The 17,492-nt window shown below is 45.7% G+C and overlaps 1 protein-coding gene across 2 annotated transcripts in view; it reads right to left on the reverse strand.

Moving 5' to 3' along the window:
• Positions 1 to 12,573, reverse strand: part of PRR12 (proline rich 12) — an 81,154-nt gene extending 68,581 nt beyond the window's left edge. The window contains exon 1 of one of the 2 annotated variants that reach the window (XM_083162417.1): positions 12,141 to 12,573. In XM_083162417.1, coding sequence (XP_083018543.1) covers positions 12,141 to 12,226 — 86 coding nt within the window. In that variant the 5' untranslated portion in view covers positions 12,227 to 12,573. The remainder of the gene's footprint in view (positions 1 to 12,140) is intronic. The other variant, XM_083162418.1, reaches the window with a different exon arrangement.
• Positions 12,574 to 17,492: the final 4,919 nt, after the last annotated feature.

The raw sequence follows: 17,492 nt of genomic DNA on the forward strand, positions 1-17,492 counted from the left end.
TGTAATTAATTTATCCCTAACATTAGGAAGGCATGTATAGATTTCACATAATACAGGACCCTGTATGCACATAAGGTTTGGTTGCATGCAATACCATCCAGTGCAGTGCATTAAGCAGCTGAATCACCTTTATAGAAATGCGACTCATCAGTAATGCTGGACACTCACAATCCCAGATAGGCTGGGGAGACAACATTACAGACTGTCTATGTGCGTTTCCTATCACAATTATGCATACATCCAGTTGGAGGGGTGGGGGGAGGACATGGCTGCTCATTCAGTCAGAAGACACAGCCAATCAAAGGTAACAGCTGGTAATCGGAACCGCAATGCAATTCTCCTCCTGGCATTTCAGCTTGAGGCCTTGTGGCGCAGACAGAGAGAGACCACATGAGGACGTGACCCACACCATCAAAGGAACGCAGCTCATCTCTGCCGAGTGAATTCAGCATCAGATTATTAAAAAAGGCACAATTCTATGTACACAGTGCTAAAGTAAATCCCACTCTAACTATGCTGGAGAAAGTAACCCCAAAAAAAGTTGTTATTAATAATAATAATAATAATACAGAACAGATAAAAAAAAAAAATTCATGGGAACCAGGTTTTCTTAAAAGTTTATCTAAAAACCAATGAGAAAACTGGTTTAATTCACAGATGTTGGTTTGGTCCTCAAAATGGTGGCCTCCTCTGAACGCAGACGTTTCATACTGTAACAGCGCCTCCAGCAGTGCACAGCTGTCCACTGCATAAATTTCTCCAAGAACACCCTGACATAACAGACAACTTAAAGAGACAGTGATAATTTACTGCTTGGCCGCCATTCCTATCTCCTCATAGTTTATTTTATTTCCATTTCCCTCACATCCTCTATGGTTTATCTGACTGAAAAGGCAGGCAGGTGTGAATGGCATTATGTCATCAGCAGTGCTGGCAGCAGATAAAGGGGCGTGGCTTCTCCCTGCTCCTGGTGTGTAGTGTTACCGAGTGCACCAGAGTTCCCTACACGAATATCTAACTTTCTATTTATTATCAGTTATTTATATAGCACACACATATTCCGCAGCGCTTCTACAGAGAATAGTTCACCATTAACACCAGTTCCCTGCAACAGTGGAGCTTACAATCTATGTTTCCTACCACATGTACATGCGCACACACACATTATTAGGGTTACTTTTTGATGGGAGACAATTAACCTACCAGCACAATTTTGGACTGTGGGAGGAAAACTATATAGCTGAGGGAAACCCACACAGGTACGGGGAGAATATACAAACTCCACACAGTTAGGGCCATGGTGGGAATCGAACCCATGACCTCAGTGCTGTAAGACAGCAATTATTATTATTACAGTTTCTTATATAGTGCAGCATATTCCATTGCGATTTACAATTGGAAACAACAATGATGAAACAAACTGAGTAATAAACAAGCCAACACAGAGGTAGGAGGGCCCTGCTCGCAAGCTTACAATCTATAGGAATGCTACCATTACATCGTACGTGCTGCCCCAAGACATGCCCTATGCAATGGCTGTTATCCATAAGGTTTTTCATAAACATTTCAGCATAAAGAAAATATATATATAAATTAATTTAAATATTTCATAATAATATTTAGAATTCAGCTTTAAGTATAATGGTCAGGGTCATAAACAAAAAATTGGATTGCACAGTATAAATAGCTGCAAGAGAAGATCTCAATGATAAAAAATATAAACAAACGATCGTGCATTAACATTTATATTCAAAATATACAGGGAAGCGGACGAGCAGCGGCAGTTCAACCAACAAGGTAACCCTGTGGCAGGACCAGATTCTTCAATAAACTGGCCAACAAGAACTCCATGGGTCACAGTTGGACTGAGGTCGCACCCTTTCACACAGCCGACGACCCGGGTTTTTTGAATTAAGACCCAGGTAAAAAACCCTGGTAAAATTCCAAGGCCGAAGCTCGCATTAAAAACCTGGGTTGACCCTTTCAGACACAAAAAAAAAAACCCGGGTCTACCCTCCTGGACCAGGGTAATTCCCGGGTTTGGTTTTCTGTCTGAAAGGGGTATGAAAGTCAGCTTCATTATACCATCTGTGAATAAGCAGGGATAGCCAGAAAACCTGGACTGTTGGTGTGCCTCGAGGACCACTGTTCACCCTTCGCCATACCTTCAGCAATAGGACCAGCCGATATGTGCAGACAACCTAATGAACTATGCACAACTGAGTTTGTGCTCAGGTGGTTCCACAGCGATGCCAGTGTCCTATTCTTGGCACGGTTTGGGTATCACTTTCCCTTAGGAGGAAAAAACACTGCTTCTTTCCTTTACGAACGGGGTCTGATTAAAGGTGCCCTAGGCTAATACACATGTAGCTAACCTTGTAATGCTGCTAAACACAGGTGTATGGGTGCTCAGGGACTCGCCAGTCATACTGCCCATGTGCATGTAATGAAGGTTATACAACTGGCATGTAGAGTCTAATGCTTGCAGCATGTGAAGGAGACACTGGCTTTAGGTGGATAGTCAAAATCTGATAGGTTGCTATGGGCAACATCACCGCCAGACCGAGACTGGGAATCCCTGCTCTAATGCATTTATTGGATGTAGAACTTAACCAACCTCCATGCAAATTGTAACACAAAGGCTCAGATGTACTTAGCTTCAAAAAGTGATGAAGTGGAGAGTAATAAAGCAACAGCCAATCAGCTCCTAACTGCCATGTTACAGTGTGTGTTTACAATATGACAGTTAGGAACTGGTTGGCTGGTAGTTTATCACTTTTGAAGCTTAGTACATTTGGCCCTATGGCGCTGCAAAACTTGCAATGATGACAAAAGTAATAGGTCTGTCATATGAGGCCTACACACGGGATAACTATGCTGAGCGATCTGAGCGATGCTAGACCACTCAGCACACAGCACTAGATCACTCAGCGTTACACAGCAATGTGTGCCGAGTGATCTGTCAGGGCCAGTGTTCTCACTGGCGATCTGACTAGATTTATCCTGCATGCAGGGTCTTAATCACCCAGCGATAGAGTCGATATCGCTATATCTCCTACACGCGGAACGATGAAGGGTCATTTTCTGAGCAATCTAGTCAGATTGCTTAAAAAAACGGGCTGAAATCACCCCGTGTGTAGGCAGCAATACTCTATAGTTAGATCTTCCCCAAACCTTTGTAAACAAACAAACGATAATTATTATTTAAGCTTTTTATGGTAAAAGCTATACTCAAATGCAAACATTCAGACAAACGCTGCTGGTGTTACAATTAATCTTTTTGTCCAAACTGTGGCCTTTCAGCTGTTGTGAAACTACACATCCCAGCATGCCTTGCCATAGTTTTAGCATTCCCTAATAGCAAAACTGTGGCATGGCATGATGGGACTTGTAGTTTCACAACAGCTGGAGGGCCATAGTTTGGACATACCTGATATACAGATATGTACAAAAAAAAAAAAAAACATTGCCAAGATAGACAATACTTGTTGGCTGTGGTCTTTTCTTTCCTTGTTTGTTTTCTGCAGTGAAAAACTATACATTTATCTCAAAGCGAGTGAACTGTACACGCAGCAGGATTCCATCTCCACGTGGGCTTAGCTTAAGGCAGATAATAACATTGTCAATGATGTATGTTTTTACCTAAACACATATAAAACACAATGCGGTTTATAGGAGCTTTATTTATTTAACATGCAATAAAAGTAACATCGCAAATGCCATTGCACGTTGCCTTAGGTCTATTTGCTAGAAGTAACACTTTCTGAAGCCGGAGACATACTGTATAAAAAGGTGTAGGCCTGTGACAGCCTCTTCCTGCAGCTGACAGGAAATGCTAGCAAACCTCCAGCATGTTGCTCTGCAGACTGCATTCTTATGGGATCAGTATTGATATCAATAATCGCTCTTCTCCCCTTACAAATAAATAACGCTGAACACTAAAGCACTTTGATGAGGAGATTCTGCCTCAGGTCCCCCTGACAGATACGCGAATGCACGAGCATTCCAATTCGAACATAAATCTCATCAATGGGTGTTTTTACCCCCAGTAAATTATTATGGGGGAGTCAACTGCATTTGGAATCTATATACACAGAAATACAGATGAGCAGGTGCCACAGAGAGTCTTAAAAAAACACCTAAAGCCTCACTGGAGAATCGTGTTGCAAACACTGAAAGGGATTCTGGGAATCTGGAAGCAAACAAGGCTCGCTGTGCAGAGAAAGTCACCTCCCCGGGTGACTTAAAGGATGTATTTAAATCCAAAGAAGAGATAAAATGAACACTTAAAAATAATCCTCTAATAACTGGACAGGATGCGTGTGTGTGCGTACAGGGTACATATTTAAGGAATGTGGATCATGGGGTTTACAGTTGACAAAAAGTTGACATGCACCAAGGAGACGACTGGAAAAAGTTTGACAGGAAAAAGTTGACAGGAGTTTTTCACATTTTCTTTTGTGTGGGTGTTAAAGCCAACACCTGAGCACGTGTACTCGCTCGCCAAGCTTCGGGCCAGGTACCTTGCCCCACTTCAGCCTTAGTCCAGGTGGATGGTAAAGTATGAAAAAAAAGGCGAAGAAAAAAATAAATTGTGAAAAACTCATGTTGACCACTGTCATTTCCACTTACTGCTTGCGTCAATCTTTTGTCCATGTTGACCATATGGTGTCGAACTAGACACTGTCGATCCCTCATCCACATCCCACATTTAGATGCTTCTTCATTACAATGCAAATACAGTCTTAACACAAAGTAATGCCAAAATATGTGCAATACAATCAAACCCCACATAAAGAAGATCCTGTTAAAGTGGACATCTCCCTTTTCAGTCTGCCAATGTGATTCTCAAACTCGGTCCTCAGTACATGTTTTGCAGTTCTCCTCACACAATAGCAAGTGAAAGAATTAGCTCCACCTGTGGATCTTTTAAAATGTGTCAATGAGTAATGAGTGCACCTGTGCACCTGCCGGGTGACCTGGAAAACGTGAAGTGTGGGAGGTCGTGAGGACAGAGTTTGAGATCCCCTGGTTTACAATACTAGACATGCAGAGGATTATGGGTACTGTGGTTATATGAACCAAAGAGTTAGAATACCCATTTACAGGCCCTCACCATCGCTGTGGTGCTATAATTATTTCAGGTAATAAAAAAAGTTATATAAATAACTATTACCAAAAGATGCTACAGTGCAATACTGATGGCATTTAGGACCCTGATGCCTGCTTGTAGCTTTCATCATGAACAAAGACATGCAGACCTAGAATATAGCGCCTGTTCTCATGTCCATGATCTGGACTGTAATTAGCAGAGATTTATCTGTAAAACCGTGAGTGGGCAGCACTGTATTTCCAATGAAACTGGATATTGGGGGCTACAGGTCAAAAGGGATAGGGACACCTGTTCTAGATTGCCTGCCAGGAACCATTGCAAATCTTTCTGTTACCAGATCTACTAGCAATGCAAAAGGCATCAGGTCACGATGCCAGGGCTCTCAGGGGCAGAGGGGTACCCAAGTCACAAACACCTGTTCCCTTCTTCCTTGTGGGCTGAAACATCACTTCCACACAACATGAGAAGAACCAATATAGTGTACAGTATAAGTAACATTCAACGGAGAACCTTATACACCAGTGATGGCTAACCTTGAACTACACATCCCAGCATGCTCTGCTACAGTTTTGCTATTTGGCCATGCTAAAAATGATGCAGGGCATGCTGGGATGTGTAGTTCAACAACAGCTGGGGTGTCAATCACTGTTATACACTATGCTGGGCACTGCTACAAAAGGCAGCGAATGGATGATTATGCAAATCACAGCGTGCGAGGGAAGGTGGGCGGCATCTGGGGGACTCGCAAAGCTGCGAAATTGGCAGCCTTGCGAGTCAACCAGAATACAAAATCATTGACCCTCTCTTCCGAAAGGAACATTCACACCCAGCCCGCCACCATGTAATGCCATACTCTGCAACTCCAGAAGTGAATTTGATGCGACTTAAGATCTGCCTGCCAATTGGCGCATATTTCAAAACTCAATCTGGGAAAAAGGTTTCAGGTTTCAGATGTCCATCAAGATCAGCGGAAAATGCATCCAGACTACACTATGAGGTATGTTAAACAATATGGTACAAATTTAATCCTTCTGACCGATATGGTTTAAAACATCGCCCAGTGTGCGATCTATGAATGATGCATGCTTATGCGATGCAATGCTTTAACGTGTGCATCCAGCTTTATTATAAGAGTTCCTAATACACTATGCTGAGCGCTGCTACACACAATGAGGATGGGAATATCACACACATGACCACTGATCCTCTTCCCCTACTGTTACTATGAGCGGGCGGCAGGAGCGCTGGCGCCGGGTTTGGGGAGCGGGCGGAAGGAGCACGGGCGACGGGCAGAGATGTAGCACTGTACAGGAGGGCTGGCGGGGGTCAGCGGCGGTGGCAGAATTAAAAAAAAAACTATTTAAACACTGGACAGCCCTCTGATTGGCTGAGAGAAAGCTCTCAGCCTACTAGAGGCCTCCTGAATGTGAGGCCGCCTGCCCTCTTCCAGCACCCAATGTGGCATCGCAAGTGGCATGCAACATTAGGTGCTGGGAAAAAAAGTACTTGAGCACCATAAGATGTGATGGGACATCGCATTGTGATGTCGTATTACATCCGATCGCACAAGTGTATGGGCACCATAACAAATGCACAATACCACCCACTGTGCCCGCCAAACAAAAATGGAAAGAACCAAGAAACAAGCAACAGGGAAGGGAGGGCGGGAAAGCTTCAGACGCCGAGGCCTATGGAACACTCCAGTAAATAATAGCACCTAAGACACTGCTAACCTTACCATAGGCCGACACAACCATGTGACCTGCACCAATGGCTGCCGTGTCCTTGTGGTTTAAGCTACATCATGCATATTCCGCTTTCAGTCCTTATGAGAATGGGAACGCGATCCGCACAGGCATGATCACAGATCATGTCCTCCTACAGTGATTGGGCAGGGTGTAATAAAAAAGGAAAATGCATCCAAAGTTCCAAATACTGCTGTTTTCAGAAACTGGTGCATTTGTCATATGTACCAAGAGCTCAGGAATGCAATGCCTTCTCGATCTTGACCCCAGTGGGCAAGGCCATGGTTATGCCCAATAGAAGCCTATGGGCTACCATTATAACTGAGAGGGATCCCAGTGTCTCCTTTTCGCACATGTATGATGCGATGCATGTGCAGAGGAACTCTCAGGTTATAAACCCGGTAAGTCTTTGTAATTGCAATGGGTAGTTCTCATCACAGCCTTCCTTTGGGATTTTATAGGCACATACCAATGTTATTAATGCTGCTATATACCAAATTATTGGCGATGTGATACTTAGTAAATCCCACCCACTGTGAGATCCTCTTAAGCTGGGTACACATTAGATGATTTTTGCAAACAAGATGCACAATTACATTACCGTTAACTATCCGGGGCAGTACGGATGGTGCAATGGTTAGCATTACTGCCTCACAGCACTGAGGTCATGGGTTCCATTCCCACCATGGCCTTAACTGTGCGGAGTTTGTATATTCTCCCCGTACTTGCGTGGGTTTCCTCTGGGTACTCCGGTTTCCTCCCACAATCCAGAAATATACTGGTAGTCTAATTGGCTCCCAACAAAATTAACCCTAGAATGTCTGTGTGTGCGTGTACATGTGGTAGGGAATATAGATTGTAAGCTCCACTGGGGCAGGGACTGATGTGAATCTTCAACTATTCTCTGTAAAGCGCTGCGGAATATGTGTGCGCTATATAAGAAGCTGGTAATAAATAAATAATAATAATAAATCTTTTCATGCATTTAGCCTGGTGTGTACGCACTACATTGTCAACCACTCAATGACAGCATGCTCCTGGATGTGGCGTTATATCGTTTCTCAGGGAGAACAGTCAGCTTTATACTTTGCTGAGCGCTGATACACAAAGAAATAAAAAAACACATGCAGACATGATCAGTGATCCTGTGAGAGTTCCTCATACACTATGCTGACTGCGAGGAATGGAATATCACACACACAGGCAATTCAGTTGGGTGTTATCACCCCCCCCCCAACCCAACCCAACCCTTGGGAAATTCATCACACATTTCAGCTAAAATCTCAGTAGGCTTCAGGCTCAAATGTGTGTCCTCTCAGTGAATTATATCTGAACAGAGCCACAATTGAATTACTCCATTTAATGCCATCTAGTGGTAGACATGGGGTAGAACAATTGAATTGCCCTGACACATCACTTCTGTATAGCCATTGTACATGTAAAGTAATCCGTGTGCGCTCGCCACGCTTCGGGCTTGGCGGCTCGCTGCGCTCGCCACACTATATAAAATTAACTCCACTCCGACGTGGATAGTAGGGGTATGAAAAGGTCGGAGGACGCGTTTCGGGGTGGCGTGGATAGTGGGGGGTGCCTAAAACCTCATTGTATGTCATACAATGATATAATTGTAAAGGTAATGTAATAGCATTGTACACCCTATAAAATCGCATGCGATTTTGCGGGAGGTGCGATGCGATCCGATCCCCCGGGGCTACGATAGCAGTGAATAAATTACATAGGAAAATCGGATCGCATCGCACAGCCCTTGAAATGGCCCATGCGATGCGATTTTTCTACGGTGCCATACGGAAGAAACTTGGGTGCCGTGATAATACAGTACAGGAACAATAAAGTACAGAAAAGCTATTTTTTTTATAAACTATACTTAAAGGAATTACAGAAATCCTTGAGTAAACAGGAAAGTCTTGAGTCTGTTTTTGCCAGATTCTAGAATATGGGTCTCTTGAACTGTGCAGGGAAGCGAGTTCCATAGATTCAGATCCGCATGGCTAAAAGCTCAACCCCCAGATGAATTACAGGAGATTCTAGGTACTGCGAAAAGCCCTTCATTTAAAGATGTTGACCATTGAGACAATAAATATTCAGGCACCAGTAGTTATCTGTGTTTTGACATATAGCTCAGGATACTGCAACAACATTGTAACACTAACAACATTTGAAGCCAAATGTAATGTTACATTTACCTTCAGCAAGTATTGCTGTGATACATTTACAAGGACGGCAATAAACGAAGGTATTCAAATATTGCACAAACTGCATACAGTCCAGTGGTTCCCAAACTGTGTGCCGTGGCTCCCTGGGGTGCCTCGGGACACATGCAAGGGTGCCCTGGGTTGGTAGTCCAGGACCAACTTAAATTGTTAATGGTTAATTATTTATGAGCAAAAACAATGCTGGTGGCTGCCATTAATAAAATGTGTACAAACAGAAGCAAATCCTGTCCTTTACCACATACCTGACCCAAAGAATCACATATAAACCCAATCTATTAAATTAATTTTTGGCCTAGGGGTGCCATGAAAATTTTTTGATACTCTAGGGTGCCGTGATTCAAAAAAGATTGGGAACCCCTGGCATACACCATTAACACCATAGGTTCAAATTTTTGTTTTGGCTAGTCCGTTTGAGTGTGGCATATTATAGATTGTGGCTGCCAATCAGAAAATGGTCATAGATGGGCAGCCAAGCTGCTCAGCCCCCATGCTTAAAAACCTCAGTTTACAACTACAGGTTGTATTGTTTACATCAGGGGTTCTCAAACTCGGTCCTCTGGACCCCACGCAGTTCACGGTTTCCCAATTCACCCGACAGGTGCATTCATTACTCATTGACACATTTTAAAAGATCCACAGGTGGAGCTACTTATTTCACTTGTGATTCTGTGAAGAGACCAGCAAAACCTGCACTGTGTGGGGTCCTGAGGACAGAGTTTGAAAACCTGTGCTTAACACACACACTGACACATAAGCCTCCTGGCTGCTAGATTTTCAGCAACCACAAAGATCTGCAAAAGCATATTCCTTCCCATCTTCACTACAGCACGTAACCACATACTGCCAAAAACGTCACTCTCGTCTCAGTAACCAACCCTGGTCGCCCTGCCCAAAAACCTGATATTCTGACATGCATGGGGCCAGCCAAATATACATTCCATCTCATAAGCACTTCAATGTACAGGTATGCCGCTCACATACATAGATTTGAATTAACTGAAGAGTATAGTAAGTTAACTAAGAACAAGTCCCAAATTCCATGACAGACAGATATATCATTTGTGGTACCACATATTTTAGAAGCAGATCATATATTATTGCCTGGCTCTCTTTACGTGTGTCTATGATGTATGTATATTAGAGTATGTGTAAGGTTACAGAACATGTAGGTGCTTGCTAGTGGATACATACACGCACACAGTTCAATTCACAAAACTATGGTGAATCAGAATCCTATGCACACTGAAACGTTGATTAATACCCCTTTCAGACATACGCAAAAATCCTGGGATTTTAGTTGACTAAACCCAGGATTGTACCGGGTTTAAAATCCCGGGTGGCATATCTGAAAGGGGTATTAATAAACCAAACTTTTAAATCCCTTTGATATCTATCCAAGAGTCAGCGACAGGAGAAGCCAGTGTTACACCCAACACCACCTGATCTCTAGATCACAAGAAATATTTTTTTTTTATTTTCTGCAAACGACAGATTATTATTACACCACAAATACATAGTAGCAGGGCTTTGTAAATCTATAGCACTGGCACTGCTCATCTAAGCTAATTAGGAGGTGTGATTTTGTTGAATGCACAACTGTGAGACTACACACTCTGCATCTTTAAGACCAGGAATGCTTTTATTTTGGTCAACAACACGCCAGTGAACTATCACACACACAATCACTCCACTAACTACTGTGCAAACACATCTGCATATTCAGGAGCCCAATGCCATCACTGCTCAATTAGATTAGGCCTCAGTCTGCAGGAAGGAGCCTGCAACAAGATAAAGAGGAATAAAGGGAATTCTTCAGAGTCATCTTAGAGCCCCAACATTTCCTATTTAGTGGAAATGATTTACACTGAAAAATAATAATATTTAGAACCAAAAAAATTGCACCAACAATATGGCAGCGTCCCATTGTCACAGCCCAGATGCTAATTGTTTTCACTGCAATGCCTTCTCTCCTGCCTTCCATCTTTTTTTTTCCTCCCTCCCGCAGATAAGCATCCAGCTTAGACATGGATGGAGAAGAGTCGGCTTTCCCTTTCTCATCCTAATTCCACAATCTGATAGGAAATGAAAGGGCATCAGGGCTTGCCATGCAATTAATACTTTGTTATGAAGGGAGGGAGCGTGGCCATTTAAACCCCTCCCCCCAAACACCTGGCCCTTACATTCAATATGCAAAAATAAACAAACCCTGGACTGTGCAAAAATGCAATGACTTCCCCAAACCACTGACAGGCCTTCAAGGACAAATCAATACCCCCCCCCCCTCCCCAAATTCACAGCCAATCAATCAAACAGACAGCATCATTTAAAAGCAACATTACAGGAAGACAATAGGGCTAATTAGGACCACACTACCACCAGGAGCAGCAGCAACGTCTAACCCAAGTAGTATCATTTTATTGATACTAGGGTTAGATGCAAACAGTATACATTTTAATAAATGCACCCCCCCCCCCCCCCTTTTTTTTTGTGTGTGTCCTGTCTCCCATCCCCCCTCTTCCCCAGCAGCAGAAAGAATGAGGCAAAATGGAAGGAAATCCCTGTGCTTGCAACGTGCTCCCTGCTGCAGACTGCAGGCCTGGAGCAGACAGGGCTGGATTCAGTTTTTTTTTTCCCTCCCTCCCAGATCTCTTTTGCAACCATCAAGGAATTTGATGCGGGAGGGCGCCTGTTGTTTGTGTGCTTGCAATGTCTGGGTGCAATTACTGTGCACCCTGCAAGAGTAATAATAAGAAAGGGGGGATTATAGATACAAATGTAGCAGATAATCGGGGTAGGATACCCATGAGCAATACACAGCCCGTGTTTGCAGCTAGCTCTCCATGCCTACCCCTCCTCCCTCTGTCCCTCTACGCCAGACCCTGGGCCAAAAATCTGTGCAGTTTGCAAGCCATGCATGTAATCCGAAACTGCACCATGCACCCCTGGTGATCACCCCATGCATGCATCCTACAGTGCATGCCTGCAAACAGCCAGCCAGTCTCCCAGCTCACACTATGTATTATTTATTTCATATTTATTTGTTCCTACCTTGCTTTTGCCGTCCTTTCGTAGCTCCATCCTGAACCAGCCCCCAAAGGATCTCCAAAGCCAGCGGTTGGATAATTTCTATCCATTAATTTATTTGTTGGACTTTAAGGTTTGCTTCCTCTTATTGCTCTCCCTCCTGGCAGATAATGGTCTCCTTCCTTTCTCCCTCTCTCTCTCTCTCTCCCTTCTCTCTCTCTCTTTCTGCTTTGATCAACCAGCAAATCCAGCCCAAAAATATCAGATCAAGAGCTTTTTTGGGGGTCCCCCTCTTGCAGCCGCCGCAGGAGGACTCCTGGGCTCCCTGATCAGACCTTCTGTATCTGGATTGCAAATGTATTTTGCTTTTTTTCTCATGGTGCAGCCATTTTTGCAGTCTCTCTATGTGTCTATTTCAGCTTCCCAGCATACATTTCAGTGAACTGTACAAAGGGGGAGGGGAGGGAGGCAGACAGAGAGGCTGAAGACTCCCCTCCTGCCACCACACAGAGCCCGGGGAAGGAGGAGGTGGAGGAGGAGGAGGAGGAAGGGGGTTGAGACAGGCTAAAATTACACTACATCTGAGCCACCACATACATTCTCACCACTTGGGAACACACAGAGGTGCCATCCCCTCTTACACTACCTACACATCCACTGTTACATCAACAGGATACTTTTTTGCATAGTAAAGAATTAATGAAACACACAGATCCATGTGGACAATTTTATGCACTGCAGCCACCAATCAGAATGTGCTTAGATTGTCTTCTCTGTATTATTATGTGAGACTTGTATCCCCTTTTGTTTATAGTTTTTGTTGCTATTTGATTGTTGCAGTTTTATTTGTTTCTTTTTATTTCTTATAGTGCAGGATACAAAGGCTTCTTATGTACAGTATCTATCTGACACTATTGTGTCCTTTAAGAGCGATCTATAGGAATATTTCTGTAAAAATAAGTATTTTATTTATTAACAGGTTCTTATATAGCGCAGCATGTTCACTTGCATACTGTATACGTACTTTGTATATTTGTGTTTAAAGTCTGCATTTGATATCTCCATGGTCTAATGCAGTGATGGCTAACCTTGGCATCCTGCTGTTTCTGAACTACAAATCCCAGCATGCCCTGCATCATCTTTAGCATGGTTAAATAGCAAAACTGTAGCAGAGCATGCTGGGATGTGTAGTTCCAGCAGGAGTGTCAAGGTTAGCCATCACTGGTCTAGTGACAGCTCTGGGTCTACAGAGTAGGAATGGACTAATGGGGGCATACACACCATAGGCAAATGCAAGGGGGGGGGGGGGTTGTGGTTGCCTGGAAACCCCCCTCCTCTTGGCAAGTGCGTTCAATTATGACAACAATAGCACTGGTATATAATATGATCAGTGGAGCTGCCACCACATCATGCAGTGTAAGGGACAGAGCAGAGCTGCTGCACATGCCCAGTGTACCAGCTTCTTCTACCACATTTACTGTATGTGTGGATTTGAGCCCTCAAACATTGCAATGGACCAGAGAGCAGCTGCCAGGAGGAAGAGACAGGAGCCTCACCATGAAGTGGGAGATTGTGAGCTTAGAAAGTACTGGTTCTTGTCCATATTGGCAGAAAACATGGTACAAATCGCACCATGGGCCTGATTCAAACCTGTGCGCTAAGCTGCATGTAATCGCAGCCTAGCGTACAGCTAAATCCCCCCCCCCCCCAAATCTCATCCCTAGCATGCAAGGGGATGTGTACGCGAATACATCCCCTCGCATGTGGCCAAAGGGAGAATAAATCATTTGCTGGTTCCTCGCCATCGAATGATTTCTTCAGCCTTCACTCTGGAAGTCCATACTTACTTTTCAAATGCCCGCAGATCTCCAAACAGGGGGCGGACGCTGATGTCGTGTGATGTCAGTCACCCGCCCTCATCAGGCATTACCATGCCTGTGTTCCCAGGGTATACCCATAGAACACTGGATGTTCCCCTGCTGCTGCCTCCTGCCTGTCCCCAACCATTCCTCCTCCAGCAAACAGCTCGACGAATCTGAAACTCGCCAAAGCCATTTGATCCTGGGTTTTGCGCATATTCGTGCATGCGCAGACCCTGAACATCAGGGGTAGGGCCCAAGTCATGTGTACAGCTTGTGATGATGATGATGCACACTACCGTAGGGTCGGTACTGCAACAAAATAAATGACCTTACAGAAAGCTGGACACAGGAACACCTGTGTAGGGCTATAGATGGGTGTAGGAGGAGTATACAAAGACCACTTGAGTGACGAAGACAAGTCGAAGACTGGAGGCCAAAAAGATTCACCAGGAGACTGGACCGGACTTGAAGAAGACAAGAAGACGAATTGAGGCCAGAATGATTTACCAGGAGACAGGCCGCACCCAGACCGTGACACAGCCATAGCCAAATACAAGACCTATTCTCTGCAGTCTAACCCTATTTGCCCCCCCCCCCCCCCCACACACACACACAGCCTAACCTTAACAGCACTCAATTCTCCCCATTATGAGAAGGCCCTTGCTGGTGTATGGGCCCCTTAACTCTGACACAGCCTTACAGAGCTGGATGCATTCTAAGGTGGATACATGCAGAATTGTGTGTTTTATCCATTTGCTTGTGACATAAAATGGGTCTAACCAGTGGTGGCTCCTACCTATGTTGAGTAAAGGGACTGCTGCTGCATCTGTCGAAAGATAGCCCCTGCTGCTGGCGTCACTGCTGGCTGTATCCTGTCACCTGCATAAATAAGTGGACAGGCGCTGGGACCAGCGCATGTGCACAAGCAGTGACTTGACTGCACATGCTAAAATTCCGGCTTTTATGGACTGCATCGGCTGCATTCCATAGAAGTAGGCTTGGGATGACCAAAAGACAGGGAGTGGCTTCCTATAGGATACTAGCTCTCTGCTGAGCACAGGCAGGACTGGCAGTCCCAGAGGCAGGGCTGGACTGGGACCAGAAATCGGCCCTGGCATTTTGAGCACTCAGGCCAACCTGCAGTAGGTGGGACCCTTGTGCGGCTTCGCTGTGCAGCAAAAAGGGGTGTGGCTTCATGGAAAGGAGGCATGGCATCACAAAAAGGAGGCATTACACATTATGGAACACACCGTTATGCCCATTACACATCATGGAACACACCATTATGCCCATTACACATTGCCGCACACTGTATTGCCCATTAATTATTATGACACACACTGTAATGCCCATTACACAGTATGGAACACACCATTATGCCCATTACACATCATGGAACACACCATTATGCCCAGTGCTATTTTTCAGCAGGAACCAGCAGGAACTCAGTTCCTGAACCTCTAATTAAATATGACATCATCAGGGACTGAAAATGTACTTTCCATAAGATAAGTTTTATTTTACAGTCACCTGTGAGTGCCTTTGTTTCTAAATACAATATATACATCTATCTCTCTATTGTATGTATATTTTTAATTTTTATTGATCCACCTCCAGACCTGGAGTTCCTGGACCTATTTTGCCAGAAAAATAGTACTGGTTATGCCCATTACACATCATGGAACACATTATGCGTTATGCCCATTACACATTATGACACACACACACAATAACGTCAATTACAGAATATGACACAATCCTTGGCCATTACACATTTAAATTGGGTCACCGACTAGATGATATAAGGACAGTATCTCTGCCGTTATTAAATGCTCCCATGTGGACAGATTGGTGCACGTCACGCCAGCAGGACAGGATGGGTCCCAGTCCTCCGTACACGGTGGCTTGGCAGACAGATGCCAGCTGTCGGCACCCTGTGCTGCAAGAGGGATAGCCGTGAGTTGTACATTTCTGCAGTGGTGTGTGGAGGTAGTGGCGGCAGGTGTAGTCTGGAGTCAATGGCAGAGGGCGGCGGCCAGGAGGCAGTGGGCTCAGGAATGAGCTCTTCATGATGCTGCGCCGGTATGACGTCAATATGCAAATCATGCAGGGGGCGTGGCAGCGGGCTCAGCGCTACTGCAGAAGTTATTCTGAGAACTTTCTGCACAAAATCAGCCCACAAGTCCATTGGCCCGGCATGTGCCAATAGGCCAGTCCGGCCCTGCCCAGAGGGAGGAAACACCTTCTAATGGGACTGCCTGTAAAGTCTGTGACTGACAAGCAGGACTTCCAACAGGAAGTCACTGTCAATCTAATGGGCCCTACACACAACTAGTAGTTCCCATCCGCCACAGGGACCCTGCTGCTGATCTCATATACGCTGCAGGGACCCCCTGCCCGCCAGTGCTACCCGACCCTGCTCTGCCAGACCCTGCTGCATGCCACCCTCCAGCCACCTTCCTGCCTGAGACAAGCTGTTGAGTCCAGACAGGAAGTTCTGGCTGGTCATGCTAGTGTTTTTTGGTACTGTATTTGGTATGGTAGCTCAGAGTTGCCGACCCTCCCGGAATTTCTGTGAGTCTCCCGAAAATCGGGTCCCCCTCCCGGCCCCCCGGAAGGGTGGGCAACCCTCCCGGATTCAGGGGGGACCCCGCTGTCCCCCGGATCGCGGCATTAAAATGTTGCAATCCTCGGGTCTCAGAGGAGGGGGCGGAGCTAAAATGACACAATCGCGTCATTTTAGCCCGCCCCCTCCACGGAGATCCGTAAATTCGCTGGTTTACCATCATGGGGGCGGGGCATAGTGATGTTGCGCTTAAGCCCCGCCCCCTGAGCGGCTGCTGAAACTCTCCTCTCCGGGCTTCTCCCGGAGAGGAGAATAATAAAGTCGGCAACCCTGTGGTAGCTACACCCCTGTATATAACACATGTAACTGTGACAGGGAAGGTGGCCTCTCTCAGCTATGAGGTCCATAGTAGCTGCACCCCCTGCACCTATTGTAGCCACAGCCTTGGGAACGGACCCATCCATGGCCATGCAGCCAACTGCTACAGTACATGACCTCCTCCTGCTCTCTGGTGGATCCTCCCCAGGGGGGAATTTAGCAGTCCCCCAGCAGGCGGAGGGGGGCTCACATGCTCCCCGGGGGGGGGGGGGGTGTTGCGCCCGCTGCACTCCACGGGGGTGGGGTGATGTTTTGGGGATGTGGCTGCTGCCCCTGTGCTCTCCGGGGGGGGGGGGGGGGGGTGTGGAATCTGGTGATCTGGCCGCCGCCAGCGGGAGATGCGGCGGGGGGGGGGGGGTTTGGGGGTTGGGGATGCAGCTTTGGGCGGGCTCCAGGGGGGGGGGGGCGGGGGTCACTCACCTGTTCCCAGCTCCTTTGTCCTTATTTGCCGCTGCTGCTGCTGCGCTCTTCTGCTGCACAGTACCGCCCTCCAGTGGCCCTGGATCAAGGACATAACTACCATAGGTGCAGGGAGTGCAGCTACTGCTGCTATGGGCCCCACAATTGAGA

Source organism: Crinia signifera, chromosome 19 (assembly GCF_055691185.1).
Source record: "Crinia signifera chromosome 19, ASM5569118v1, whole genome shotgun sequence".
NCBI lineage: Eukaryota > Metazoa > Chordata > Amphibia > Anura > Myobatrachidae > Crinia > Crinia signifera.